At 50.2% G+C, this 27,629-nt stretch overlaps 1 protein-coding gene across 6 annotated transcripts; it reads right to left on the reverse strand.

The window, feature by feature from the left end:
• Positions 1-10,102: 10,102 nt before the first annotated feature.
• Positions 10,103-27,376, reverse strand: P2RX5 (purinergic receptor P2X 5). 6 transcript variants are annotated; one of them, XR_009517088.1, is made up of 15 exons: positions 26,705-27,376; positions 22,584-22,734; positions 21,876-21,947; positions 21,515-21,590; positions 21,332-21,428; positions 20,993-21,073; positions 20,612-20,750; positions 20,009-20,145; positions 19,459-19,552; positions 19,242-19,307; positions 18,188-18,284; positions 17,149-17,231; positions 16,744-16,947; positions 16,255-16,404; positions 10,103-14,824 (listed from the first exon to the last, which is right to left on the reverse strand). XR_009517088.1 is itself a non-coding variant. In XM_059998220.1 (13 exons), the coding sequence occupies exons 1-13, from the start codon at positions 26,839-26,841 to the stop codon at positions 14,755-14,757; spliced, it is 1,353 nt and encodes a 450-aa protein (XP_059854203.1). In that variant the 5' UTR covers positions 26,842-27,376; the 3' UTR covers positions 10,103-14,754. The 6 variants fall into 6 exon arrangements, 4 of the variants coding, with proteins under 4 accessions (XP_059854203.1, XP_059854205.1, XP_059854206.1 ...); XR_009517087.1 differs by lacking the exon at positions 18,188-18,284; XM_059998220.1 differs by lacking the exons at positions 16,744-16,947; positions 18,188-18,284.
• Between the last annotated feature and the right edge of the window lie 253 nt (positions 27,377-27,629).

Genomic DNA, 27,629 nt, shown 5'->3' on the forward strand with positions numbered 1-27,629 from the left:
ACCTTAACGCGTACCACCTGTCTGCCATGGGTGCAAAATCGCCCGGTATTGGCTCCGGGAGAGCTGGGACTGCGCCTTAGTTTTCTGTCCTCTCCTTGCATTTACACATAGGCCCCTCAGAGAGGGGCCACTAGGGCCTGAATAAGGAGAGAACTTATCGTTAACATCCTGAGAATTAATAACAGTTAATGTTTATTAAGTGTGCCTTGTATGCCAAGCATTGTACCTCGTACCTTTTACTCGTTACTTCGTTAATTCTAGCAATGTCCTTATGGAGTAGATGTGATTATTATTCCCCATTGATGCACCTGAGTCTCAGAGAGGCTAAATACCTCTGCCGGAGGAGGCACAGCTAGGAAGAGGCAGAGCCAGGATTCAAATGTAGGTCTCTTAATTGCTCTTACTGTATTGGCTGACTACCTTTTCAGAACCCAGCCTTCCCTCCCAACCACTACTCTCAAGGTATGAGTGGTGTCATTTCAGTTCCATTTCACCTAGTTAGAGCTAGCTGTTTTCAGTTTTTAAAAAGCAAGCTCTTTTTTTCTAGACTCTGTCAAGTGAGAATTAAACAGACTGATTGATTGAGCTAATCTATGGGCTTGTCTAGAGTGTAAATGCCTCTGTCTATATGCTGGTCCATGATCCCTTCCTGTCAGGAGGCTTATCTTAGAATAAAATGCATACATTTAATTGAGAAATAAATATTGCATTAGCGTTAAGTAAGGAACACGTTGCTTGTGGAATTTATAGTTTTAACTGGGAAGACCAGCATTACCTGATTTCACAAATAGATTATAAGAGCTACGAAGAGAGTACACGGGAGCCCCAAACCTAACCCAGGTTGTGGGGTAGCTTTTTTTTAAAAATTTTTTAATTTTATTTTTTTATACAGCAGGTTCTTTTGTTTTTTTTTAGCAGTACGCGGGCCTCTCACTGTTGTGGCCTCTCCCGTTGCGGAGCACAGGCTCCAGACGCGCAGGCTAGGCGGCCATGGCTCACGGGCCCAGCCACTCCGCGGCATGTGGGATCTTCCCGGACTGGGGCACGAACCCGTGTCCCCTGCATCGGCAGGCGGACTCTCAACCACTGCGCCACCAGGGAAGCCCTATATAGCAGGTTCTTATTAGTTATCCATTTTATACATATTAATGTATATATGGCAATCCGAAACTCCCAATTCATCCCACCACCACCACCACGACTACCCCCCCCCCGCCACTTTCCCCACTTGGTGTCCATACGTTTGTTCTCTACATCTGTGTCTCAATTTCTGCCCTGCAAACTGGTTCATCTGTACCATTTTTCTAGGTTCCACATATATGCGTTAATATATGATATTTGTTTTTCTCTTTCTGACTTACTTCACTCTGTATGACAGTCTCTAGATTCATCCGTGTCTCTACAAATTTCATTCCTTTTTATGGCTGAGTAATATTCCGTTGTATATATGTACCACATCTTCTTTATCCATTTGTCTGTCCATGGGCATTTAGGTTGCTTCCATGACCTGGCTATTGTAAATAGTGCTGCAGTGAACATTGGGGTGCATGTGTCTTTTTGAATTATGATTTCTCTGGGTATATGCCCAGGAGTGGGATTGCTGGGTCATATGGTAATTCTGTTTTTAGGTTTTTAAGGAACCTCCATACTGTTCTCCATAGTGGCTGTAGCAATTTACATTCCCACCAACAGTGCAAGAGGGTTCCCTTCTCTCCACACCCTCTCCAGCATCTGTTTGTAGATTTTCTGATGATGCCCATTCTAACTGATGTGAAGTGATACCTCATTGTAGTTTTGATTTGCATTTCTCTAATAATTAGTAATGTTGAGCAGCTTTTCATGTGCTTCTTGGCCATCTGTATGTCTTCTTTGGAGAAATGTCTATTTAGGTCTTCTGCCCATTTTTGGATTGGGTTATTTGTTTTTTTAATATTGAGCTGCATGAGGTGTTTATATATTTTGGAGATTAATCCTTTGTCCCATGATTCGTTTGCAAATATTTTCTCCCATCTGAAGGTTGTCTTTTTGTCTTGTTTGTAGTTTCCTTTGCTTTACAAAAGCTTTTAAGTTTCATTAGGTCCCATTTGTTTATTTTGTTTTTATTTCCATTACTCCAGGAGGTGGGTCAAAAAAGGTCTTGCTGTGATTTATGTCTAAGAGTGTTCTTCCTATGTTTTCCTCTAAGAGTTTTATAGTGTCCAGTCTTACATTTAGGTCTCTAATCCATTTTGAGTTTATTTTTTGTGTATGGTGTTAGGGAGTGTTCTAATTTCATTCTTTTACATGTAGTTGTCCAGTTTTCCCAGCACCACTTATTGAAGAGACTGTCTTTTCTCCATTGTATATCCTTGCCTCCTTTGTCATAGATTAGTTAACCATAGGTGTGTGGGTTTATCTCTGGGCTTTCTATCCTGTTCCATTGATCTATATTTCTGTTTTTGTGCCAGTACCATATTGTCTTGATTACTGTAGCTTTGTAGTATACTCTGAAGTCAGGGAGTCTGATTCCTCCAGCTGTTTATTTCCCTCAAGACTGCTTTGGCTATTCGGGGAATTTTGTGTCTCCATCCAAATTTTAAGATTTTTTTGTTCTAGTTCTGCAAAAAATGCCATTGGGATTTTTTGCACCGAATCTGGGATTGCACTGAATCTGTAGATTGCTTTGGGTAGTATAGTCATTTTCACAATATTGATTCTTCCAATCCAAGAACATGGTATATCTCTCCATCTGTTGGTATCATCTTTTTTTTATTTTTTATTTTTATTTATTTTTTTTTTAGCGGTACGCAGGCCTCACTGCTGTGGCCTCTCCCGTTGTGGAGCACAGGCTCTGGATGCGCAGGCTCAGCGGCCATGGCTTACGGGCCCAGCCGCTCTGCAGCATGTGGGATCTTCCCGGACCGGGGCACGAACCCGTGTCCCCTGCATCGGCAGGCGGACTCTCAACCACTGTGCCACCACGGAAACCCTGCAGTGGCTTCTCTTGCTGCAGAGCACGGGCTCTAGGCGCGCGGGCTTCAGTAGTTGTGGCACGTGGGCTTCAGTAGTTATGGCTCGCGGGCTCTAGAGCGCAGGCTCAGTAGTTGTCACGCACGGGCTTAGTTGCTCCGCATGTGGGATCTTCCCAGAGTAGGGATTGAACCCGTCACCCCTGCATTGGCAGGCGGATTTTTTGTTTGTTTGTTTGTTTTATTTACATCTTTATTGGAGTATAATTGCTTTACAATGGTGTGTTAGTTTCTGCTTTATAACAAAGTGAATCAGTTATACATATACATATGTTCCCATATCTCTTCCCTCTTGCATCTCCCTCCCTCCCACCCTCCCTATCCCACCCCTCTAGGTGGTCACAAAGCACTGAGCTGATCTCCCTGTGCTATGCGGCTGCTTCCCACTAGCTATCTGTTTTACATTTGATAGTGTATATATGTCCATGCCACTCTCTCGCTTTGTCACAGCTTACCCTTCCCCCTCCCCATATCCTCAAGTCCATTCTCTAGTAGGTCTGTGTCTTTATTCCTGTCTTACCCCTGGCTTCTTCATGACATCTTTTTTTTTTTCTTAAATTCTATATGTATGTGTTAGCATACGGTATTTGTCTTTCTCTTTCTGACTTACTGCACTCTGTATGACAGACTCTAGGTCCATCCACCTCATTACAAATAGCTCAGTTTCATTTCTTTTTATGGCTGAGTAATATTCCATTGTATATATGTGCCACATCTTCTTTATCCATTCATCCGATGATGGACACTTAGGTTGTTTCTATCTCCGGGCTATTGTAAATAGAACTGCAATGAACATTTTGGTACATGACTCTTTGAATTATGGTTTTCTCAGGGTATATGCCCAGTAGTGGGATTGCTGGGTCATATGGTAGTTCTATTTGTAGTTTTTTAAGGAACCTCCATACTGTTCTCCATAGTGGCTGTACCAATTCACATTCCCACCAGCAGTGCAAGAGTGTTTCCTTTTCTCCACACCCTCTCCAGCATTTATTGTTGCTAGATTTTTTGATGATGGGCATTCTGACTGGTGTGAGATGATATCTCATTGTAGTTTTGATTTGCATTTCTCTAATGATTAATGATGTTGAGCATTCTTTCATGTGTTTGTTGGCAATCTGTATATCTTATTTGGAGAAATGTCTATTTAGGTCTACTGCCCATTTTTGGATTGGGGTGTGTTTGTTTTTTTGTTATTGAGCTGCATGAGCTGCTTATGAATTTTGGAGATCAATCCTTTGTCAGTTGCTTCATTTGCAAATATTTTCTCCCATTCTGAAGGTTGTCTTTTGGTCTTGTTTATGGTTTCCTTTGCTATGCAAAAGCTTTGAAGTTTCATTAGGTCCCATTTGTTTATTTTTGTTTTTATTTCCATTTCTCTAGGAGGTGGGTCAAAAAGGATCTTGCTGTGATTTATGTCATAGAGTGTTCTGCCTATGTTTTCCTCTAAGAGTTTGATAGTTTCTGGCCTTACATTTAGGTCTTTAATCCATTTTGAGCTTATTTTTGTGTATGGTGTTAGGAAGTGATCTAATCTCATACTTTTACATGTAGCTGTCCAGTTTTCCCAGCACCACTTATTGAAGAGGCTGTCTTTTGTCCATTGTATATTCTTGCCACCTTTGTCAAAGATAAGGTGACCATATGTGCATGGGTTTATCTCTGGGCTTTCTATCCTGTTCCATTGATCTATATTTCTGTTTTTGTGCCAGTACCATACTGTCTTGATTACTGTAGCTTTGTAGTATAGTCTGAAGTCAGGGAGCCTGGCAGGTGTATTCTTAACCACTGCACCACCAGGGAAGCCCTAGTTTACTGCATACAGGTCTTTTGTCTCCCTACGTAGGTTTATTCCTAGGTATTTTATTCTTTTTGTTGCAGGGGTAAATGGGAGTGTTTCCTTAATTTTTCTTTCAGATTTTTCATCATTAGTGTATAGGAGTGCAAGAGATTTCTGTGCATTAATTTTGTATCCTGCAACTTTACCAAACTCATTGATTAGCTCTAATAGTTTTCTGGTGGCAAATTTAGGATTCTCTATGTATAGTATCATGTCATCTGGAAACAGTGACAGTTTTACTTCTTCTTTACCAATTTGTATTCCTTTTATTTCTTTTTCTTCTCTGATTGCTGTGGCTAGGACTTCCAAAACTATGTTGAATAATAGTGCTGAGAGTGGACATCTTGTCTTGTTCCTGATCTTAGAGGAAATGCTTTCAGTTTTTCACCATTGAGAATGATGTTTGCTGTGGGTTTGTCATATATGGCCTTTATTATGTTGAGGTAGGTTCCCTCTATGCCCACTTTCTGGAGAATTTTTATCATAAATTGGTGTTGAATTTTGTCAAAAGCTTTTTCTGCATCTATTGAGATGATCATATGGTTTTTATTCTTCAATTTGTTAATATGGTGTATCACATTGATTGATTTGTGTATATTGAAGAATCCTTGCATCGGTGGGATAAATCTCACTTGATCATGGTGTATGATCCTTTTAATGTGTTGTTGGATTCTGTTTGCTAGTATTTTGTTGAGGATTTTTGCATCTGTATTCATCAGTGAAATTGGTCTGTAATTTCCTTTTTTTTGTAGTATCTTTGTCTGGTTTTGGTATCAGGGTGATGGTGGCCTCATAGAATGAGTTTGGGAGTGTTCCTTCCTCTGCAATTTTTTGGAAGAGTTTGAGAAGGATGGGTGTTAGCTCTTCTCTGAATGTTTGATGGAATTCACCTGTGAAGCCATCTGGTACTGGACTTTTGTTTTTGGAAGATTTTTAATCACAGTTTCAATTTCATTACTTGTGATTGGTCTGTTCATATTTTCTATTTCTTCCTGGTTCAGTCTTGTAAGGTTATACCTTTCTAAGAATTTGTCCATTTCTTCCAGGTTGTCCATTTTATTGGCATAGAGTTGCTTGTAGTAGTCTCTTAGGATGCTTTGTATTTCTGTGTGTCTGTTGTAACTTCTTTTTCATTTCTAAATTTATTGATTTGAGTCCTTTCCCTCTTTTTCTTGATGAGTCTGGCTAATGGTTTATCAATTTTGTTTATCTTCTCAAAGAACCAGCTCTTAGTTTTATTGATCTTTACTATTGTTTTTTTTTGTTGTTTCTATTTCATTTATTTCTGCTCTGGTCTTTATGACTTTTTTCCTTCTACTAACTTTGGGTTTTGTTTGTTCTTCTTCCTCTAGTTCCTTTAGGTGTAAGGTTAGATTGTTTATTTGAGATGTTTGTTGTTTCTTGAGGTAGGCTTGTATTGGTATAAACTTCCCTCTTAGAACTGCTTTTGCTGCATCCCATAGGTTTTGGATCGTCGTGTTTTCATTGTCATTTGTCTCTAGGTATTTTCTGATTTCGTCTTTGATATCTTCAGTGATCTCTTGGTTATTTAGTAACGTATTGTTTAGCCTGCATGTGTTTGTGTTTTTTTATGTTTTTTTTTTCCCTGTAATTGATTTCTAATCTCCTAGCGTTGTGGTCAGAAAAGATGCTTGATATGATTTCACTTTTCTTAAATTTACTGAGGCTTGATTTGTGACCCAAAATGTGATCTATCCTGGAGAATGTTTCGTGTGCACTTGAGAAGAAAGTGTAATCTGCTGTTTTTGGATGGAATGTCCTATAAATATCAATTAAATCTGTCTGGTCTGTTGTGTCATTTGAAGCTTGTGTTTCCTTATTAATTTTCTGTTTGGATGATCTGTCCATTGGTGTAAGTGAGGTGTTAAAGTCCCCACACTATTACTGTGTTACTGTCAATTTCCTCCTTTATAGCTGTTAGCAGTTGCCTTATGTATTGAGGTGCTCCTATGTTGGGTGCATATATATTTATAATTGTTATATCTTCTTCTTGGATTGATCCCTTGATCAGTATGTAGTGTCCTTCCTTGTCTCTTGTAACATTCTTTATTTTAAAGTCTATTTTATCTGATATGAGTATTGCTACTCCAGCTTTCTTTTGATTTCCATTTGCTTGGAATATCTTTTTCCATCCCCTCACTTTCAGTCTGTATGTGTTCCTAGGTCTGAAGTGGGTCTCTTGTAGATAGCATGTATATGGGTCTTGTTTTTGTATCCATTCAGCAAGCCTGTGTCTTTGGTTGGAGCATTTAATCCATTCACGTTTAAGGTAATTATCGATATGTATGTTCCTATTACCATTTTCTTAAGTGTTTTGGGTTTGTTTTTGTAGGTCCTTTTCTTGTGTTTCCCACTTAGAGAAGTTCCTTTAGCATTTGTTGTAGAGCTGGTTTGGTGGTGCTGAATTCTTTTAGCTTTTGCTTGTCTGTAAAGCTTTGATTTCTCCATCGGATCTGAATGAGATCCTTGCCAGGTAGAGTAATCTTGGTTGTAGGTTACATATTCATCACTTTGAATATGTCATGCCACTCCCTTCTGGCTTGTAGAGTTTCCGCTGAGAAATCAGCTCTCAACCTTATGGGAGTTCCCTTGTATGTTATTTGTCGTTTTTCCCTTGCTGCTTTCAATAATTTTTCATTGTCTTTAATTTTTGCCAATTTGATACTATGTGTCCGGGCCTGTTTCTCCTTGGGTTTATCCTGTATGGGACTTTCTGCACTTCCTGGACTGGGGTGGCTATTACCTTTCCCATGTTAGGGAAGTTTTTGACTATAATCTCTTCAATTTTCTCCGGTCCTTTCTCTCTCTCTTCTCCTTCTGGGACCCCTATAATGTGAATGTTGTTGCATTTAATGTTGTCCCAGAGGTCTCTTAGGCTGTCTTCATTTCTTTTCATTCTTTTTTCTTTATTCTGTTCCGCAGCAGTGAATTCCACCATTCTGTCTTCCAGGTCATTTACCCGTTCTTCTGCCTCAGTTATTCTGCTATTGATTCCTTCTAGTGTAGTTTTCATTTCAGTTATTGTATTGTTCATCTCTGTTTGTTTGTTCTTTAATTCTTCTAGGTCTTTGTTAAACATTTCTTGCATCTTCTCGATCTTTGCCTCCATTCTTTTTCCGAGGTCCTGGATCATCTGCACTATCATTACTCTGAATTCTTTTTCTGAAGGTTGCCTATCTCCACTTCATTTAGTTGTTTTTTTGGGTTTTTTTTCTTGTTTCTTCATCTGGTACATAGACCTCTGCCTTTTCATCTTGTCTATCTTTCTGTGAATGTGGTTTTTGTTCCACAGGCTGCAGGATTGTAGTTCTTGTTTCTGCTGTCTGCCCTCTGGTGGATGAGGCTATCTAAGAGGCTTGTGCAAGTGTGCTGATGGGAGGGACTTGTGGTGGGTACAGCTGGCTGTTGCTCTGGTGGGCAGAGCTCAGTAATACTTTAATCCTAACCCGCTTGTCTGCTGATGGTTGGGGCTGGGTTCCCTCCCTGTTGGTTGTTTGCCCTGAGGCAACCCAACACTGGAGCCTACCCGCTCTTTGGTGGGGCTAATGGAGGACTCTGGGATGGCTCACGCCAAGGAGTACTTCCCAGAACTTCTGCTGCCAGTGTCCTTGTCCTCACAGTAAGACACAGTGGCCACCCCCCCACCCCCACCCCCCCGCCCCTGCCTCTGCAGGAGACCCCCCAACATTAACAGGTAGGTCTGGTTCAGTCTCCTGTGCAGTCACTGCTCTTTCCCCTGGGTCCCGATGCGCACACTACTTTGTGTGTGCCCTGCAGCGTGGAGTCTCTGTTTCCCCCAGTCCTGTCGAAGTCCTGCAATCAAATCCTGCTGGCCTTCAAAGTCTGATTCTCTAGGAATGCCTCCTCCCGTTGCTGGACATCACGTTGGGAAGCCTGATGTGGGGCTCAGAACCTTCACTCCAGTGGGTGGACTTCTGTGGTATAAGTATTCTCCAGTCTGTGAGTCACCCACCCAGCAGTTATGGGATTTGATTTTATTGTGATTGCACCCCTCCTACCGTCTCGTTGTGGCTTCTCCTTTGTCTTTGGATGTGGGGTATCTTTTTTGGTGAGTTCCAGTGTCTTCCTGTCGATGACTGTTCAGCAGTTGGTTGTGATTCCGATACTCTCGCAAGAGGGAGTGTGAGCACGTCCTTCTACTCCGCCATCTTGAACCAATCTCTCAATTTACTTATTTTATTTATTTATTTTTGGCTGCATTACATCTTTGTTGCCGCACGCGGGCTTTCTCTAGTTGTATTGATGGGCTTCTCATTGCGGTGGCTTTTCTTGTTGCGTAGCATGGGGTCTAGGCGCACAGGCTTCAGTAGTTGTAGCATGTGGGCTCAGTGGCATGAGGGCTCAGTAGCTGTGGCTCACGGGCTGTAGAGCACAGGCTCAGTAGTTGTGGCACACGGGCTTAGTATCTCCGCGGCATGTGGGATCTTCCCCGATCAGGGCTCAAACCTGTGTCCCCTACATTGGCAAGTGGATTCTTAACCACTGAGTCACCAGGGAAGCCCCTGGGGTAGCTTCTTTGAGGAAATAACATTACAACTAGGATGCAAAGGTTGAGTAACAGTCAAGTGTGGAGAAGGAGTTACTTGCAAGAAAGTGCATGTGTGAGGGCCAGTGAGAACAAAGGAGTTTGGCCTGTGTCTGAAAAGTTAGAAGAGGCCCTGAGGTAGAGCACAGTGGGAGGTTTTGCTGCCGAACTAAACTTGGGTCCACTTGTCCATGCGCAGTAAAACCAATCTACTTTCACTGGGTTGTGGTGAAGGAAAGTGCAGTGCTTATTGCAGGCGCAAAGCAAGGAGACCAGGCAGCTAGTGCTCAAAAGGCCCAAACTCCCTGATGGCTTTCAGGGAAAGGTTTTTTAAGACAGGGTGAGGGAGAGGGTTGCAGGGTGCGTGATCAACCTGTGGACAGTCTTCTGATTGGTTGCTGTTGAGGTGACCAGGAGTTAACATCATCAACCTTGTGGTTCTAACAGGTCTGGGGTCTACTGCTTGTGGGCAGCATACAGTTAACTTCTTCCACCTGGTGAGGGTTTCATTATCTGCAAAACAGCTCAAAGGAGGTGGCTCAGAATGTTATCTATAGCCCTTGAGGAGGAACTAAAGGTCTTTGACTTAGTTTAGCTATTATTTTGTCTTGCTTGACTGTTTTTCTTTCTTTCTGTGTTTTCTCCCTTCTCTGATTAAATTTATTCTTTGGAACTGGGGGAAAGCCTAGGAGGCTAAAGTTTTTCTACAGACAGGAGGCATGTGGAGGACATTCTGTCCCGGGAAGGCCACATAGGGTCTTGCTCAATTACAGTTTGCCCTTGATACTAATAGCAATTGGGGGGAGCCTTTGAAAGTTTTAGCTAGGAGCGATGTGATCAGATTGGGACTTTTAGAAAAGAATCAGTTTTAGATCAGAAGGGGATCTGAGAACTTGAATTCAGGTCCCCTTTTACAGATAGTAGGTGGTAACCTGTGACCAATAGTGGAGGCCCAGGCCTCCTGAATCCCATTTTGGGCTCTGGACCAGATGTTTTCACATGAAGCCAAGAAGCGGCTGAGGTGATAGCTTTGCCTCCTTCTCCCAGTGACCACCTCTGAACCCTTTCTCTGACCACCAATGAAGATGCTCACGTTCATGGTTTACACACCCCACCCCCTCTCCCAACCTCCCTGGTCCTTTCAGGGACTTCTCTAAGTGGGAAGGGAGGGTTCAGTCCTGATGCAGGGTGAGTCCTGCTGGGGGGTATGGCGAAAGTGAGCTGATTTACTTAACCATTCCTCTATTGTTGGGCAGTAAAATTGTTTGAAAGGTTATTATAAAAAAGACTGCAGTGCATGTCTTCACATCTATATCATTTTGAGGGAATTTAGTAAGCTACTAGAAGATAAAAACTTGATTCCAAATGCTTTCCAGAGTTTTATCAGATTATACTCATTAAATGAAAAGGACCAGTTTTATCAGTGCCTTCCTAGTCCTTTAATGTTTGCTAGTTTAAAGAGTTTCCTTTCATTTGAATTTCTTTGCAAGACAATAAGGAAAGTAATATATTGCTCACTATTTGTTTCTTGTGTCTGCCTCTTTTGGTCTTGCCTTCTTTACACTTTCCTCTAAAACACCAGGTATCCATGAAAATATGTAGGAGAAAAGATCAGGACACATTTAAAGTTAACACCTTTTATTGTTTTATAACCAAATTAAAATGTCAGAAAATACATATACTGGTCAGGACCCAGAAAATGCTTGATATCTCCCCCCTTTAATTCTGTGTGCTGGCCTAAGGGGAAACAGCTGAAAGAAAGGTATCTTTTGTAGAGAGCATTCTTGGGTCCACTGGAGAATATGCTCTGAGGAGAGTTGTACCACTTGGAGGGGGGGGGCAGGTTGGAACCAAGTGGAGCCCTTTTCCAGACGTGCAAGTTGCCATTCCAAATGGGGTGATTTAAGGACTTCCCAGGGCACTGCAGACCCTATCTGGGGTACTCAGAGACACCTGGAGGAAGTCACATTCCCTTTATTCCCAGGGGTCAGCTAGCCACTGAGAAAGGAACTGATGGGCTTGGGGGGCACAAAAAGGCATCTGTGACTGATCAGTCCTGATGACCACTGCATCAGGAGTAAAGGGCACTTTGCGCTTTTTTTTTTATATATATAAATTATTTTATTTTTGGCTGCGCTGGGTCTTCGTTGCTGCCTGCGGGTTTTTCTCTAGTTGCAGTGAGTGGGGGCCACTCTTTGCCGCATTGCGGTGGCCTCTCCTGTTGCGGAGCACGGGTTCTAGGTGCGCGGGCCTCAGTTGCTGTGGCTCACGGGCTCTAGAGCACAGGCTCAATAGTTGTGGCGCACGGGCCCAGTTGCTCCGGGGCATGTGGGATCTTCCCAGATCAGGGCGCGAACCCATGTCCCCTGCACTGGCAGGCGGATTCTCAATTACTGCGCCACCAGGGAAGCCCGCTCTTTGCTCTTTCAATGGCTGGTCCCTATGATGTCACATTAGTAGCACCCAATTTGAAACTTTCCCGTTGGCCAGCATCATGGTACTCCAAAGGCATGGAATAGGTAGATGGCTTTAGGCCAGGGCTTGAACATAAGCATAGACAATTCTTGTGATGCTGAAATGTCAGCATGGAAAGATCTTAAGAGGATAGCATGATCATCTTCCTGATGAGGTGCACCGAGGGAAAGGGGATTTCCCAGGTTTGGAAAGTGCTCAAGTTCCTGCTTCTCTTCTTCCCACTTCAAAGCCAGTTTCTGTAAGATTAATGAGCCTCCTACTCATTCACCAAGTTTCTGCAAAAACGCGGGCAGGGGTGATGCTGTGCAAAAGCATGGGAACTGGCTGTGTGTGACACCATCCAGAAGCTTTGATGGGGGCCACTGGCCAGTCTGGCTTCCTGAGCATGGGGCCTCTGACATGTACGGGAGAGGCCACCTGGAAAGCTTTGCTGTACTTGAAGAAACAGGTTAAGTCCTCCATGGCAGTAAGTTTAAAGGGGCAACCCTTAAAATTAAAGAACGTTAACTTGATGAAAGCCTCACAGAAGCTGCTCCAGTGACACCGTCTGCATTCCATTTCCTCAGTTGCTCTCTCACGTCTTTTCTACATGCAGTTCCCTGACGTGGATGCTTCCCCCATCACCTAGTTAGACTGCTACTAACCTTTCTGACTTCAACTTGTGTGTCACTTCCTTGTGGAAACCTGGCCCCTCCTCACTGAGGACTCTCAAAGCATCCCATCCTGTTTGTGATTGATGTGTGACCTCTAGACTCTGAGCACCTGGGCAGGGACCGTTTCTGTGCTGCTCGCCACTGTGTCACCAGCATTTAGTCCAACACCTGACACAGTAGGCACTCAATAAATATTTACTGACTGAAGGAGTAGCTGTAGGGAGACATTTCCATTCCAGTATAAAACAAATAGCACAGCTGTCAAGTGTTATGGCTGCTGCCAAGCGATTCCAAAAGCAGGTTAAAAGAAACCAGACCCAACTCCTCAGTGGCCGTGACCCCTGCCCTTTTCACTCCCAAACATATAAGTAACATGCTGTGTTATCAGATCCAAGGGTTAGCCTTAGAGAGGAAATGAAACACCACAGCAAATCACCTGGACTTTTCACTTTCTCTCCAGACAGCAGGTTGGGCTTGCTGACAGCTCACCTAGCAGCCCAGGGGAGGAGCTGCTTGATCTAGAAGGGGTCCAGTTCTGGGGACCACGCCCCTGTGCCCCAGAGGCCAGCCTCGCCAGAGACCTTTCCGCCCCTCCAACCCTCTTGTCCAAAGGCCCCAGTGGAAGGATGTTTACTCCCCGCTCTGTGTGGAGGAGAACCAGAGTCCTCTCAGAGAGGGTGCTCCTTTGAGTCAGGGCAGGTGCTCACACAGCACCCAGGCTTGCTGGGTGACGGGCAGCACTGCAGGCCTGGGCTGCCAGCTGGTTTCAACAACCATGATTGAGTTCTAGACCCCTCCCCTTGCGTTTTCGCTGGGGCTCCTCAGCCAGTGCAGCGGGAGAAGCCAGCCAGCCGGCTCCCTAGCCCAGCATATTCTCTTGCATCTGACAGAGGAGACTTGGTCTGACTGCAGGCGGCAGGAAAAGTTCATTTCCTGAGGGAAGGCGTGAGTAACCCAGTGGATTCTCAGCAAGACAGGTGAGCCTCTTGGAATTGGTAACACAGGTTGCCTCCGGGAACGGGTGGGAGGGAAGCTTTTCACTTCTGTTCTTTTGTACCTCTTAAATTTTGAGTCATTTAAGTATGACCTAGCCAAAATATTTTAATTTAAATGAATTGAGCATAATGCCACTTTCCCGAGGAGGGAAGGGGGGAATCTGCTTGGTCTCAGAGTAGCTTGCGCCATCTCCTCAAGCACTGCTTCTCCACCTTTCACGTGCGCGTGAATCACCTGGGAGTCTTGCTGAAATGCAGGTTCTGATTTAGGGCGATGAGGGAGGGGCCTGAGACTGCATTTCTAACAAGCTCCCAGATGATGCGGATGCTGCTGGTCCAGACCACACTTTAATAGCAGTGCTTTACAGCCACTGAGGGAGGGGGTTGAAGGCCAACCTAGTAACAACTGTTTCCACCTGACGACTGAGCGCCATTCATCATCTCATTAGATGGAGCCCTAGAGGAGACAGGGAGGGAAGCCGGGCAGGGACACTGCAAGCCCCACAGAACAGCGAGAGCCAAACCACACAGGCAGATGTGTCTCCCATCTGGGTGAGACGCTATCCCCTGAGCTTCCCGAGGCTCTCCTTCCTCATGGCCAGCTGCCTCCTCACAGGTCCAGTCCTTTCCCAGTTGCCTCCTTGGCCACCTTTAAATTTCACCCCTGGGGGCAAGGCCACATGTCCCCTTGGGTGTTGGCCAAGGTCCTTCTCTGAGGAGCCATCATTCGCTCTAGGGATTTGTGCAGGTCTCGGCTAGAGGCTGGAGGAAGGCCAGAGTCCTGGGCCCAGCTGTCATGTCTGTCGGCTCTGAAGGGAATTACATGCATGCCCCCCTCCCTGGGGGCCAGGTCAGTGTCTCATTCAAGCATCTTTTGGACAGGGCCCAGCCCGCAGCAGGCATCAGTGTTTGTTATGTGAATGAATAACTGAATGCCCTACTAAGTTCTCAGGAAAAATGAAAACACTCTAGGCCCTTGGCCTGCCCTCCACCCTTCCCCTCCCCAGGGCCTCTTCTGCATGAGCCACTGTGGCCACTGGGAGGCTCCCCTCCGCACACACACAACAAAAAGCTTGTAGCAGGATCCCAAAGTGCAGGAGAGAGGGCTGTGCCTGGAAGCCCCGTCCCATGTGGATGACGATGACTCTTTCCAGTTCAGAGCCGTGGGCAGTTCTGCCCTCAAATCTTCACCAAATCTGCTGTCAGCCAACAGCTCTGGCTATGCCTCCACGGTCTGCAGGTTCTGCAGCTGCTCCACATTCACCTTTCCATTCCCCTGGTGGCCAGACCTGTGTGTGGGCGGGTGGGGGCACAGAGGACGCTTGGGAGCCCTGCAGGCAGGGACGGCCTCCCTAAAGGCAGGCTCCGCCTGCAGAAGCCTCTGGCTGGCAGCGCGGTAGGCAGTGAGCGTTCACAGCAGCAGTCTGAGGGCTCCCTGGCCACAGCCCAGGCACAGGGAGGTGCTCAGGCCGCGGCCTCTGGAGCTGGCCCAGCAATGAGCAGCCGCTGCGGCCCCACAGCAACAGGCGAGGCTGGCCAAGACCAGCAGGGCAACCGCTCTTTCCTCTTGTAGGCGAAGGAGCTCAGGTGAGCACCCAGGAAGTGACAGGGAGCACGTGGGGGGCTGCTGGCACAGGCCTACCCCAGCAGATCTCCCAGCCTCTCCATCGTTCTTTCCTCACTCCTCTCCATCCTTTGCCTTCCCTCTCCATCCTGGCTCACCGCTCCCTCTTTCCCTGCCCAGGCCCAGTTCCCCACTGGAGGCTGCCAATCGCTGAGTCAGCAGAGAATGGAAGCTCGAAGCAGAGGGCAGCCAGCCCCAGGTCAGTGAACGCCTCTGATGTAGTTCACGAGAGGAGAGTCAGGGAACCCTACTCACTGAGTTGGAGGTTCCCCTGTGTCCAGCACCCCCGGAACAAAAGGGAAAACAGGCCCAGAAAGGGCCAGGCACTTGCTCAGGGGCACATAGCGAGGCAGGGAAGCAGAGCAGGCCTGAGGGCTGCCTCCTGACTCAACCCAGGGCTCCCTCCCACGCCAGGCTGTGGTCAGGTCTACAGAAAGCGCCAGGCTGCCCGGGGCTTCTGGGCAGTGCTCAGGGAAGGGCAGCCTGCAGGTCACCTGTCAGCACAGCCACCACTGTCCTCAGGCTAGGGCAGCTCCAGAATTTCCACATCAAAGAGGAGCCTAGGGGGAGGCATCTGATGAGGCGTGGAGGGATGAAGGGCCGGTAAGGCAAAACAACCTGATGGAGAACTGGATTCTAGGAACCCACTGCCCAGGTTCAAATCCCAGCTCTGCCATTTATTAGCTGTGTGACTTGAGCAAGTTACTTGACCTCTCTGAGCCTTGGTTTCCTCATTAGAACAGGAAATATTAATGTCCACCTCATTAGGTTGCTGAAAAGAGTTCACGTGTACAAAGAACTCAGAGCAGTGCCCAGCAGAGTAAGCCTGAGTAAATGATAGTACTGTCTTAACGTGGGCACAGCATAGCAAGCAGACAGGTTTGTGGTCGCTCAGGGGTACTGGAGGGTAACGGGCATCGTGGAGGGGCTAAAGCACCACCAGCACCCCTCCCCCCCAGAGTCCAGCTTGGATGGGCTCTGCTGGGTCCCTGGCATGCTGCCTTGGGGCCAGGTCACCCAGAGCAGGGAGCACAGTAGCCAGCTGGGCTGTCTCTGCGGGCCTCGTTCCTGGCCCTTGGCTGGGCAGCCCCTCACCTGGCAGGCTGGAGGAGCTGCCGGCACACACAGCCATTCTCCTGGGCGCGACCTCCATCCTGCACCTCTGGCTGCTCCGCCAGCCCCGCCGCGTCCGGGGCCATGCTCTGCTGCGAGGACTCTGCCATTCGGGCGAGGACCTCTAGGTCCCTGGGCAGGACATGACCCATTAACCCTGGCCTGTGGGTCCCACCTCCTCCCTGGGACAGGTGAGCCACTCGCCCTGCAGGGGGCGCCCCTCTTCCCCCAGCAGCTCAGCAGGGGTGGCAGGTACAGTCAGGGCTCAGGGCTCAGCCCGAGAACCAGGGCTGGGGTTCAGTCCAGGCAGATGATGCAGGCTGGCCCTCCGCCCCGTCCCAGGTTGGGGTGGGAGTGAGGGAGCAGCGCCCAGTGCATTTCCCATCTCAGCTCCTCTGAACACACGAACACACAAACACACACACACACACACACACACACACTCACTCACTCACTCACTCACTCACCCACCAGGACCACCAAGTCCAAGAATCCTAAAATTGTAGGTGCTGGAAGGCACTGTATGTAAACCAACACTCTCATCTCACAGAGAAACTGAGGCCCAAGGCGGCCTGGGACTGGTCCAAAGTCACCTGGGGAGACAGTGGCAGGGCCAGGCCTGGAAACGAGGTCTCCTGCCCATGGCCTGGGTGGTCTTGTCTTCTGCCAGCTGCTCTGAAGTAGAATCCAGTTTTGTAGAGCCGGTACTCAGAACATTCCGCCTTACCCAGCCCTTCCAAGGGAGCTCCCCGTATTCAGCCCTGCCTCTACCCGCCAAACGCCGACATAAAACCAGGGTAAGAGTTCTGAGCCCGGGAGGGGGAAAGGCTGACCTAGTGGGCTCCCCTAGGGCCGCTGGGAGGAAGCATAACTGACCTCGCTTCCTCATATTTCTTGTCTCGGTAAAAGTGGCTCTTTTTGATGAAGTAGATGAGTACCAAGTCGCAGAAGAAAGACCCCTGCAAAAGAGTTGGGGTCCCTGACTCAGGATCCTAGACTTCCAGAGAGCACCCGGCCACTTGACACCAACTACATCCCATTTGATCCTGCAGCAACCCCTGAGGGGGGCTGCGCACAGAAAGAGGCATCTTTGTCCAGGGCCACAAAGCTGCTCCATGGTAGAGCCCGAGTTAGCCTGTGGTCTGTCTGACCCCTCAGGGTGAGCACCCCGCACTACCCTGATGCCATCGGATCACGCCTTCAGCCAGTGTCTGCTAAGCACTGCCCTGGGGTGCGGCCAAGAGTAAGCCAGTGAGACCCTCTGGGGACTCCCCCTCTGGTGCAGGAGGCGGGCATATAAATTATGACAGTGACAATGTCCCAGGATGGGGACAGGAGCAGGGGCAGCAGAGAGAAGATGGGACGCTACTCAGCCTGGGGAGGAACATCTGGGCTGAGTCTTGAGGCTGAATAGGATTTTATATAAGGAAAAAGGAAAAAACGCTCAGGAAGGGCACTGCAGAGGAACAGGCTCGTCATGCCTGGGAACAGGGCCAGGAACAGAATTGTGGCATTGCGGGAAGATCCCTCTAGTAGGCAGTGAGAGAGGGACTGGAGGGTATCTGAACAACAAGGACACCACAGCAGCGGTCAAGGAAAGATGAGGGCTGAGCCAACCCAGCGGACCGACCCACTGACACCTGAACACAAGCTCTTCAGACCAGAGTGGATGGCGCAAATACCAGTCTCCTCCACCAGAGGGCGACTCCACCCACTGCACAGAGAGGAGGGGGCGGGGGGGTGGGAGAGGGTTGATGGAGGACCACAGGTGAAGCAAGTCCTCTGACCCTGGGCATTGCACAACCTTCCCCGCCATACTCCCCCCCCCCAGATGCTAAAAAGGTCATCAATTCCTTGTTCCACAGAGAACACTCCTCCCACCCCCCACCCAGCCTCTACCACTTTTCCCCCTTACCTTCATTTCACAAGTGTGTCCCCAGATGCCTGTGTTCTGATTTACCCCCATCATAAGAAAGTGATGTCTGAAGATGGCCCCTGTCTCGGGAAGTTACCTATGTAAACGTGCAGGGCCCCCCAACAATGTTGCTGCAGTTAAGAGGAGGCCCTTGGGGCCCACTTTCATCCACTGACCACCTCTCAGGAGCATGGCCTCTTTGAGTCCTGCTACAGGACATGGTGTTCCTGGTCTCAATCAGAAGTCAGTCCTAGGTCCTCCTGGAAGCCCCCATGGGGCTGCTGTGACCTCCTGGGCAGAGGAACCAGGGGACAAGGCTGCCAGAAACCTTGGCAAGTGGCTTGCTGGTACGGGTGTGAGCCACTCTGATGACTGCCTTGTCTTTAAAAAACTTCCAGAAAAACAAAGGGGCATGAAAGATCCAGGGGAAGCCTTTCCCTGCCCTCCAGCTGTTACTTCCTCTCCGGTGGCCCCTCTGCCCAACTGAAGGGACAGACCTGGACTACAGCCCGACTTCCCTGCCTCTCATCTTTTTAGCCCCGTGATTCACAACCGGGGGGCAGTTTGGCGACGTCTGGAGACATTATTGGCCGTCACAACTGTGGGGGAAGGTGCCGCTGGCGTCTGGTGGGTAGAGGCCGAGGATGCTGTCAGACACTCTACAATGCACACGGTCACCCCTCAAAAAAAGTGATCTGGCCCTACGTGTCAACAGGGCCGCGGCTGAGAAGCCCTGTGTATAGCCGGATCCTGCCTCTTTTTAGCAGAAGTGGAGACAAGGCTGCGCAGGATCCCAGAGAACCCGCCCCCCCCTAGCTGCAGAGCCACAGGCAGAAGCCGCTCTGGCTCTGGAAAGAAACCCAGGTAGTCACGGCCACCTGGGGGCTGCTGGAGGGGTGTGAAGTCCCAGAGAGCCCTCTTCACCCCCATCTGCACTGACCTCCCCAGTTCTGGTTCTTTCTGGAGCACTGGGACAACTCCTGTGGGGCAGTGTCCCTGCTGCCCGCCCCTGCGGGTGCTCGGAGGGTAAAGAGGGTGGGGGAGAGGTACTCACCACACCCATGAGCGCCACCCCTGAGCCCACGTTGATGACTGTGGGGATGATGTTGAACTTCCCTGCCTGGAGCACAGAAAGACAAGGTGGGGTGAGGAAGGCAGCAGGACAGCGGGATCCCCCGGGACTCCCCCAGGGCCAACCTGGCCCCCCCCCCCAGCATGCCCCACCCTCCCAGGACCTGCCCAGCTTCAGAAGGGGAGCCTCACCCACACACCTTGCCGTTCACCATCACATCAAAGCGGATCCCGTAGGCTTTAAACAGCGTGCGGAGCTCCACCCCAGCTGCATCTCGGTAATACTTGGCAAACCTGGGGGAGACACGGCTCGGGGAGCCCTCGGCCTACCTGGGTCTTCCCTGTTTGGCAACACAGGCTCCACTACCTTGGAGATTTATAACCCCCCCACCCCAGGACCCTGGCATTCAGCAGGCCCAGGAAAGGTTGGAGACCCCCTTGGTGACGTGACATAAAAGGTTCGTTCAGATCTTTGAAGTTCTTGTCAGACGCTCCCCAAGAGGCAAGGGCTTTCCCACGACTACTGGGCCAACCCGGACCACCAAGGCACTGATGGGCCTGACCCAGGCCTCAGCTTCAGGGCAAGTCCAGAGCCATGGCAGATGCTTCTCTCCCAGAGGCCCCCTGGCAGCCTCCCTGCACCTCCCGCTCTGACACCCACCCCCAGAAAGGGGTGTCGTAGCGCTGGCACCCAGGCAAGGACACGAAACGTGGAGAGGGTCATAAGGTGGCAGACTTAGCCCCAGTTACCTGAAGTTGTACCCAGAAGAAAGAGAGTTTTCTGAAAATCTGTTGTCCAGACGGTTAAAATAATAGCGAGGGTAACATTCAGAGGGAGCTCTATCAAGATCACAGTCCCATTCAATCTGAATTCCTATCACACCACCCTTGATGCAAAAGAGACAAGAATCAGTGCACAGAACTTTCTGGAGATACAAGTCACAGACCAGCTTTTCGTGGAGAGCTCAGGCAGGGGGTTGGCCCCACTGGAGCATCCTTCCGGCAGGGAAGAAGGCCCAGGGTTCACACCTCTGGAGTGACTGAGAAAAGTGCGTCGCGGACAGCCCATATCCTCCTGCTTCACACTCCAGGGAGAAGGGAATGACCCGAGCAAGCACCTACTGCAGGACTGGCACCTCACACCACAGCCAGGGTGCCAGTGGGGCTCCTGGCTCGGTTTCAGCTGATGCCCCTGGACTCAGAGCCAGACGCAGGTGCAAGTGTGCAGCACAGCTAATTCTGAGACGGTCCCTGGGCAGGTGACTGTAGGGCCACCCCATCGCGTGGGTCCTCCTCCACACCCCCTCCTCACTGCAGAGCTCAAGCCCAGAGCCGGCCAGCCCCACCACCCACCTGCACAGCTATCTCCTGGAAGCTGCTCCCCGTCCAGCTGACCACAGACCCAAGTCGGAAGATGGGGCAGTAGGGGTCCTTGGGGCCAAATTTACAGGACTTCAGGAAAGCTCTGTCTGTGGTGTCCAGCACATTTGTCCTGGGTGGAGGCCATGAAGAGCCAGTGAAAGGAAGGTGAGACTCGCTGTTCCCAGGCCAGAAACCGGGTGTGACCCACACTGAGCCCTTGGCTAAAGCCCCTCAGATCCTGACTGCTTCCCCACCCCCAACACCCTCCAGCACGAAAGGACACAGCCCTGCCGCCACCGCACGGGAAAGGGTGCCCCCTCACCACCCAGTGGGGCACTCCACACAGCGTCCCAGACACATGGGCCCGCGTACTTGGAGAAGTTGAATTTGGGGAAACGAATGAAGTTCCTTATGTAAACAGTGAAGTCTTCAGCTTCGCCCAGGAGTGGCTTCCTGAAAACCGAGGCAGGACAGTCTGCTCAGGAGGCCCTACCCCGCCCCCTCCATGCCTGTGCGGAGGCTGAAGCCTGTCTGCTCCCTGGGTGCCCTGGAGCCTTTGCAAAGGACAGTCAATTTGATCATGTCGGGGTGGTCCTGGGGCCTTTGTGGGGTGCCCTGGCTTCTCCCCCAGGACATGTCTCCACCATTGGGCTGGGACCCGCTGCCCAGGACTGGGTAACTCCTCAGGGTCCCGAAGTTACAGCCACTCACGCTGGCCTGGACTTTGTCTCCACCGGGCACCAGGCGAAGATCTCACAGGTGCCCTTTTGCTCGCTCCCCGCCCGCAGGCAGCGGCCAGTCCTCACTCCTGCAGGGGTGGGAGAAGGACAATGCCAGGAACCTCCTGGTTCCAACTCCCCTTCTGCCCCCAGCCCTGTCTACTCCAGTCCTCACCGTTTCCAGCCACAACAGGCTCCCCAGGAGGGCAGTCGCTGTCCTCATAGCACAAGGCATCCGGAATGCTTTCACTCTGCCAGGAGAGAAAGGGTGCCTGGCGGGGGGCAGGTGCTTGCAGGGACCCCTTCTCAGAACCAGGTCCCACCCCAGGGTGAGGCCAGGGGTTCCTCCCTTGCCTGTGGCTGCTCACCCCTTGAGAACCTGCTTCTCCCCTGAATAATGCAGGTATGCACGCTGGTGCACACATCCCCCAGGGCCCTCGGAGGGGGTTGACACCCCTGCCTCAGGAGAGGGGTGGACCCCAAGTACTGCTGGCAGCTCTCCCACCCCCTCCCCAGCTCTCTGCACCAAGACGCACCTCGGCACAGGTTTCCTGCCGCTGGTTGGGGGTCACGACCAGGTTGGTGATTACAAAGAAGACATTCTCTCCCTGAGAAACCAGAGGGAGGTTGAGGAACCCCCTCCTGCCATCTGGGGTCCCCCCTTCCCGGGGCTGCCTGGCAGGTGGTGGGATCTCTGCATGGGTGTTGCAGACACTGGGGCCACAAATCAGTGGGTCCCACCCACGAGCCCACTGACCTCGGAGTCCCAGAGCAGGTATGCTTAGAGGGGTCTCTTCCATGCCCACAACCCCAAACCATTCTGACCTCAGCCCCCAGGGTCCAAGCTGAGATACAGGAGGGGAGAGAGGAGAAGGGGCAGTGAAGAGGTGGCCCGGCCCCGGCACAGGGAACTGCTCCCAGGGACAGTGGCCAATATAAGGGCAGGGCTCTCGGTGCCAGGCCACCTGACTCACACTGACCTGGAAGTTCTCTGGGTCCCATTTGGTTTCAACAGGCTCAGGGTTTCATGGGAACAGAGCAGCCCCGCAAGGCACAGTTGGGGAGGGCTGGGGTTTGGCATGGGGTAAAGGACCTGGGCAGAGTCTATCTGCAAACCCTGCAGCCATCCCAGGCCAAGGGAGACAGTGAATGGAGGTCCCTGGCTCCCCCAAGCAGTTTCCCATGTCACCCACCCGGATCCAGACCCTGCCAGCCTGGGCCCTTGTGCTGGGTGGGGCTCAGACCTGGGGTGGGATGACATAGTCGGCAACATCCCAGAGCCGCTCCCCAAGCTCTGAGGTGTTGGTGAAGGTCACACCCTTGACTTTGGTGATGATGCTGCTCTGCAGGGATGTGTCCGTGTCTTGGTAACACTTCTTCACCAGGAACACCCAGCTGCAGGGAGGGGCAAGCAGGTGGGCGTCAGCCTCATTGCTGCCCTCAGGAAGTTTCCTCAGGCCCCCAGGGTGTGGAGGGGTCGGGCTTGGGGCTCCACCTTTCCCACCAGCTCCTGGGCAGGAGTCACAACTCCCTCTGCCGCCTGAAAGCCAGTCCTGCAAGCAGCAGAGGTGACAAGCAACCCCAGAAGCGAGAGGCTGCTGCTCTCAGGAGCCAAGGCCCTGCAGCTGGGCAAGCTTGGGATGAAACCAGCTCGACCCACACTTGCCATGTGACCCCGGGTGAGCCAATGAACTCTGGGGGTCAACACAGGGCTAAGTGCACCTCCTTCCAGAGGGGTGAGGATGGTTAAAGGACACGGTGCACAACCTGGAACTTATCATGAGGAGACCTCAGACAGACCCAAACTGAGGGGGATTCTACAAAATTAGAGTGCAAAATCCTGTACTCTTTGACACCCAAAACACAAGCAACAAAAGAAGAAATAGGTAAGTTGGACTTGATCCAAATTAAGAACTTTTTTGTGCATCAAAGGACACTATCGGGGCTTCCCTGGTGGCGCAGTGGTTGAGAATCTGCCTGCCAATGCAGGGGACACGGGTTCGAGCCCTGGTCTGGGAGGATCCCACATGACACGGAGCAACTAGGCCCGTGAGCCACAACTACTGAGCCTGCGCGTCTGGAGCCTGTGCTCCGCAACGAGAGGCTGCGACGGTGAGAGGTCCGCGCACCGCGATGAAGAGTGGCCCCCGCTTGCCACAACTAGAGAATGCCCTCGCACAGAAACGAAGGCCCAACATAGCAAAACTAAATTAATAAACTCCTACCCCCAACAACAACAACAAAAACAGTACATGTGAATTCCAGAGTTTACTTATGAGGAGGTTCTATTGGCAAACTTCCAAAAGTCACCAAGAATAAAATTAAAAAAAAAAAAAAAGACACTATCAACAAAGTGAAAAGACAACCCAGAGAATGGGAGAAGATATTTGTGAGTCACATAACTGATAAGGGTCTAGTACCCAGAATATACAAAGAAGTCTTACAACTCAACAATAAAAAAGACAAGTAATCCAATTTAAATATGGGCTAAGGATTTGAATAGATATTTCACCAAGAAAGACATACAAATGGCCAATAAGCCCGTGAAAAGATGCTCAACATCTTTAGTCAGGAAATGCAAATCAAAAAACACAGTGAGATAGTACTTCACACCCAATAAGACAGCTGTAATCCAAAAAATGGGAAATAACAAGTGTTGGTGAGGATGCAGAAAAATTGGTACTTGCTGGTGGGAATGTAAAAAGGTGTAGGTGCTGTGGAAAGCAGTTGGGTAGTTGCTCACAAGGTTACTATATGACCCAGCAATTCCACTCCTCAGTATATAACCAAGATAATTGAAATCATATATCCACACAAAAACTTACACATGAATGTTCTTAGCAGCATTTTTCCTAATAGCCAAAAAGTAGAAACAATCCAAATGTCCAACCGATGAATGCATAAGCAAAATGTGGTGTATCCATACAAGGAGGTATTATTCAGCAATTAAAGGAATAATTTACTGACACAGGCTACAGTATGTATAAATCTTGAAAACATTATGCTAAGTGAAAGAAGCCAGACAAAAAAAGGCCACATGTTGTAATGATTTGATTTATATGAAATGTCCAGAATGGGCTATAGAGACAAAAAGTAGATTAGTGGTTACCAAGGGAGGGATGGTGGTAGGGGAGAATTGCAAATGACTGTTAATAGACACAGGTTTCTTTTGGGGGTGATGGAAACGTCCTGGAATTAGATAGTGGTGATGGTTGTACAACATTGTGAATGTACTAAAACCCACTGAATTGTGTAATTTAACATGGTTAGTTAAAATGATGAACTACATGCTATGTGAGTTTTACCTCAATTTAAAAATGGTTTTTAAAAGATCCTGCACTCTCCAAAAAATGTCAGTGTCATAAGATACAAAGACAGACTCAGGAGTGATTCCAGATTAAAGGAGACATGACAACTGAACACAAGGCATGATTTCGGATTTTCTTTTCCTATAAAGGTAATTTTGGGGACAATTTACAAAAGGTCTCTTGCTTAGATGATAATATTTTTATGTTAATTCCCGAATTTTCATGCTTTTACTTCATTAAATAAGAGATTCCTTGTTTTTAAGAAATACCCATGGAAGAATTTAGGAATCAAGAGACATCATGCCTGCAACCTACTCAACAGAAAAAAATTGCACATGTATACACACACATAGAAAGAGAAAGGGATAAGGAAAACACAAATGTAGTAAAATGTTAACATTTGAGGAATCTAGGTGAAGGGCATTAAAAAAACTACTACTCTTAAAACTTTTCTGTGAGTATAAATTACATCAAAATAGAAAAAAAAATTTTTTTTTAATGAGATGGCACACGTAAATTGCTTAGCACAGCGAGTGCCAGGCACAGAGGAGGAGCTCAATGAATATAACACATCAACTTATTACTGAGGTTACTGTTAATTAGAGATTGTCCAGGTCAACCCGCCTTGGTAAAGTTGGGAAAACTGCAGCCAGAAGAGGGCAGGAAGCCGCCTTCCTGAGGTCCTGCAGCAGTGCTGTGGGATGCCCTGCCTCTCCCAGGCAGCAACCAGGATGCTTCCACCCTCATCTCTGGGGGCAGAGCTGGCATGTCCTGGGGCCCTAGGCTGTCCCATCTCCAAGACCTCTGAGAGGGTTGTGACCCTTGAGCCAACCAGCCATTTTAGTAGGGACACACTGGGCCTGGCCTGGACAGAAACATTCAGCAAATACTCAAGGAACAACAACCCTTCATTCACTCATTCGTTTCACACCTGTCCCCTAAGCAGTTAGGGGATACCAGGCAGGCCCCGCCCTCATGGCATCCCCAGGCTGACAAGGGCATTCAGCACGAACGTTAAGCAAATGATCCCCTGAATACGCACGTAATTACATTGTGGGAATTCTGGGGAGGAGCATGCGAGAACCCAGGTGTGAAGGATGAGTGGGCGCTAACGACGTAGGGGAGGAAAGGGAAGCCTGGCTGAGGAGCAGTAAGACAGAAGGCCCTCAGGTGGGGGGCAGCCAGGTGTCTTAAGGATGAAGCTCAGGGATGAAGCCCGGCCTCCGGGTGGGAGTGAGGTGAGGTCAGGGCTGCCCTCCCTGGAGGAGCCTCTACTGCTCCCCAAGTCAGGAAGTAGGAGGGACTCAACAGCATTAAACTGAAGGAATAAAAGAGGCACATCCGCATCCCAGCTGTCTGGTGTCATTTCCTCTCCACCTGTCCGCTCCCTGCTTGGGGGTGAGGCCTCTGAACAGTGCCTGGCTGACCCCAAGGAGCTGCCCCTCAGCTGATGGTGCCAGCTCCTGCAGGGCGGGGGAGGGGGGCAGACAGGAGAGCTGGGTGCCAGGGAGCGCAGAGGGTTTCGGGGCAGGACCCCCAGAGAGGCCAGCCGCGGGTGGGGCGAGCCAGCCAGAAGGGAGTTCTGGGACATGCCAGGCTCCTGAGTTGCCCCTGCCAGGAGACTGGCGCTGAGCTCAGTGACTATAAATAAACCACCGGGGGCCGGCCTGGGCCAGCCCGGGCTAGGGCCCAGGGGGGCTGCCATGACAGCTGCAGCCCAAGCCCCCGCAGCCTCGCCCCCTTCCCAAAGCCCTAGCACTGGCGGCCCCAGCCCTGGAGAAAGGAACTGCCCACGGAAAGCCTCACAAATGGGGGGGCCCCAGGAACCCCGGCGCATCTCATCACCTCAAGAGCCGCTGGGGAGTTGAGGGCTCCCTCCTTACCCCCCACCCTTAAGCCCAACGGTACAAGAAGGGCTGCCTTCCCGAGCAGGGTCCCAGAGCCCAGTCACAGGGCACCCCCGGCGCCCCCAGGCCAATTCCCAGCCCCCGGAGGCCACAGCTGCGGCCCCGGCCGGCCCTTCCCCCTCCCCGAGCCCCGAGCCCCGGAGAACTCACACCACCAGGTAGGTCAGGATGGAGACCTGCAGCAGCCGGTAGAGCAGGCCCACCTTCTTATTCTTGGCGATGACGTACTTCTCGGTCTTGTAGTCGAAGAGCGACTGGTAGAGCCCCTTGCAGCCCGCCTGCCCCATGGCGCCGGCTCACCTGGCCCGCGATCGCGTCGCCACACGTGTACCGCATGGAGCCGCCCCCGCCGCCGCCCGGCCTCCAGTGTGGGCACCGCTGCGCCCGGGTGCGCGGCTCACCGGGCGGGGTCCGGCGGTTGGCGAGGCCGCGGCAGCGCCGCCCGAGGCCAGGCGGGGGCCTCAGACTGCGACCTTGCCTCCTCCCCTGACTGTGACAGTGACACCGCCGGGCCGCCGCCCGGCCACTGGCCTGCGAGGGCCCTCCCGGCGATCGCCGCCGCCCGGGAGGGGTGCGGTGAGAAGAGGGTCTCCTTTGGAAGCAACGCCCCTTCTCCGCCCCCAAAGAAATCCAGGGGTTCCTCCTATTGCATGGCCGGGGAAACTGAGGCCAGGGGAGGGGGACCTACAACACAGGAAGTGGAGGCGAAGACGGGATAAAGAGCATTGACAGACAGATACAAACAGGTTTCTTGATTTTTCTTGCTCCCTGGGGCAACCCTCGCCCTCCCCTCACAGGATGGGGGCTGGGATGAAGTGCGCGTTCCTACTGCAGCAGCTGCGGCCGGCCCGTTTAAACCCCACACTCCGGGGGAGTAAGTTGCCAGGCACGCCCCAGTGGCCAGAGCACGGAGAACTCTGTAGGGCAGGGAGGGTGGGTGGGGTGGGGATGGGGAGACAGGCAGCCGAGGCCTGGGATCTTAAAGATGCCTGGAGAGAGGGCGGGGACCAGCTGTGGAAATGCTCCCAAAGCAAGAGACGGACCTCACCTAAGCTGCTGAATCTGCAACCCCTCA

The sequence above is a fragment of the Delphinus delphis genome, chromosome 19 (genome assembly GCF_949987515.2).
Source record: "Delphinus delphis chromosome 19, mDelDel1.2, whole genome shotgun sequence".
NCBI classification, from domain to species: domain Eukaryota; kingdom Metazoa; phylum Chordata; class Mammalia; order Artiodactyla; family Delphinidae; genus Delphinus; species Delphinus delphis.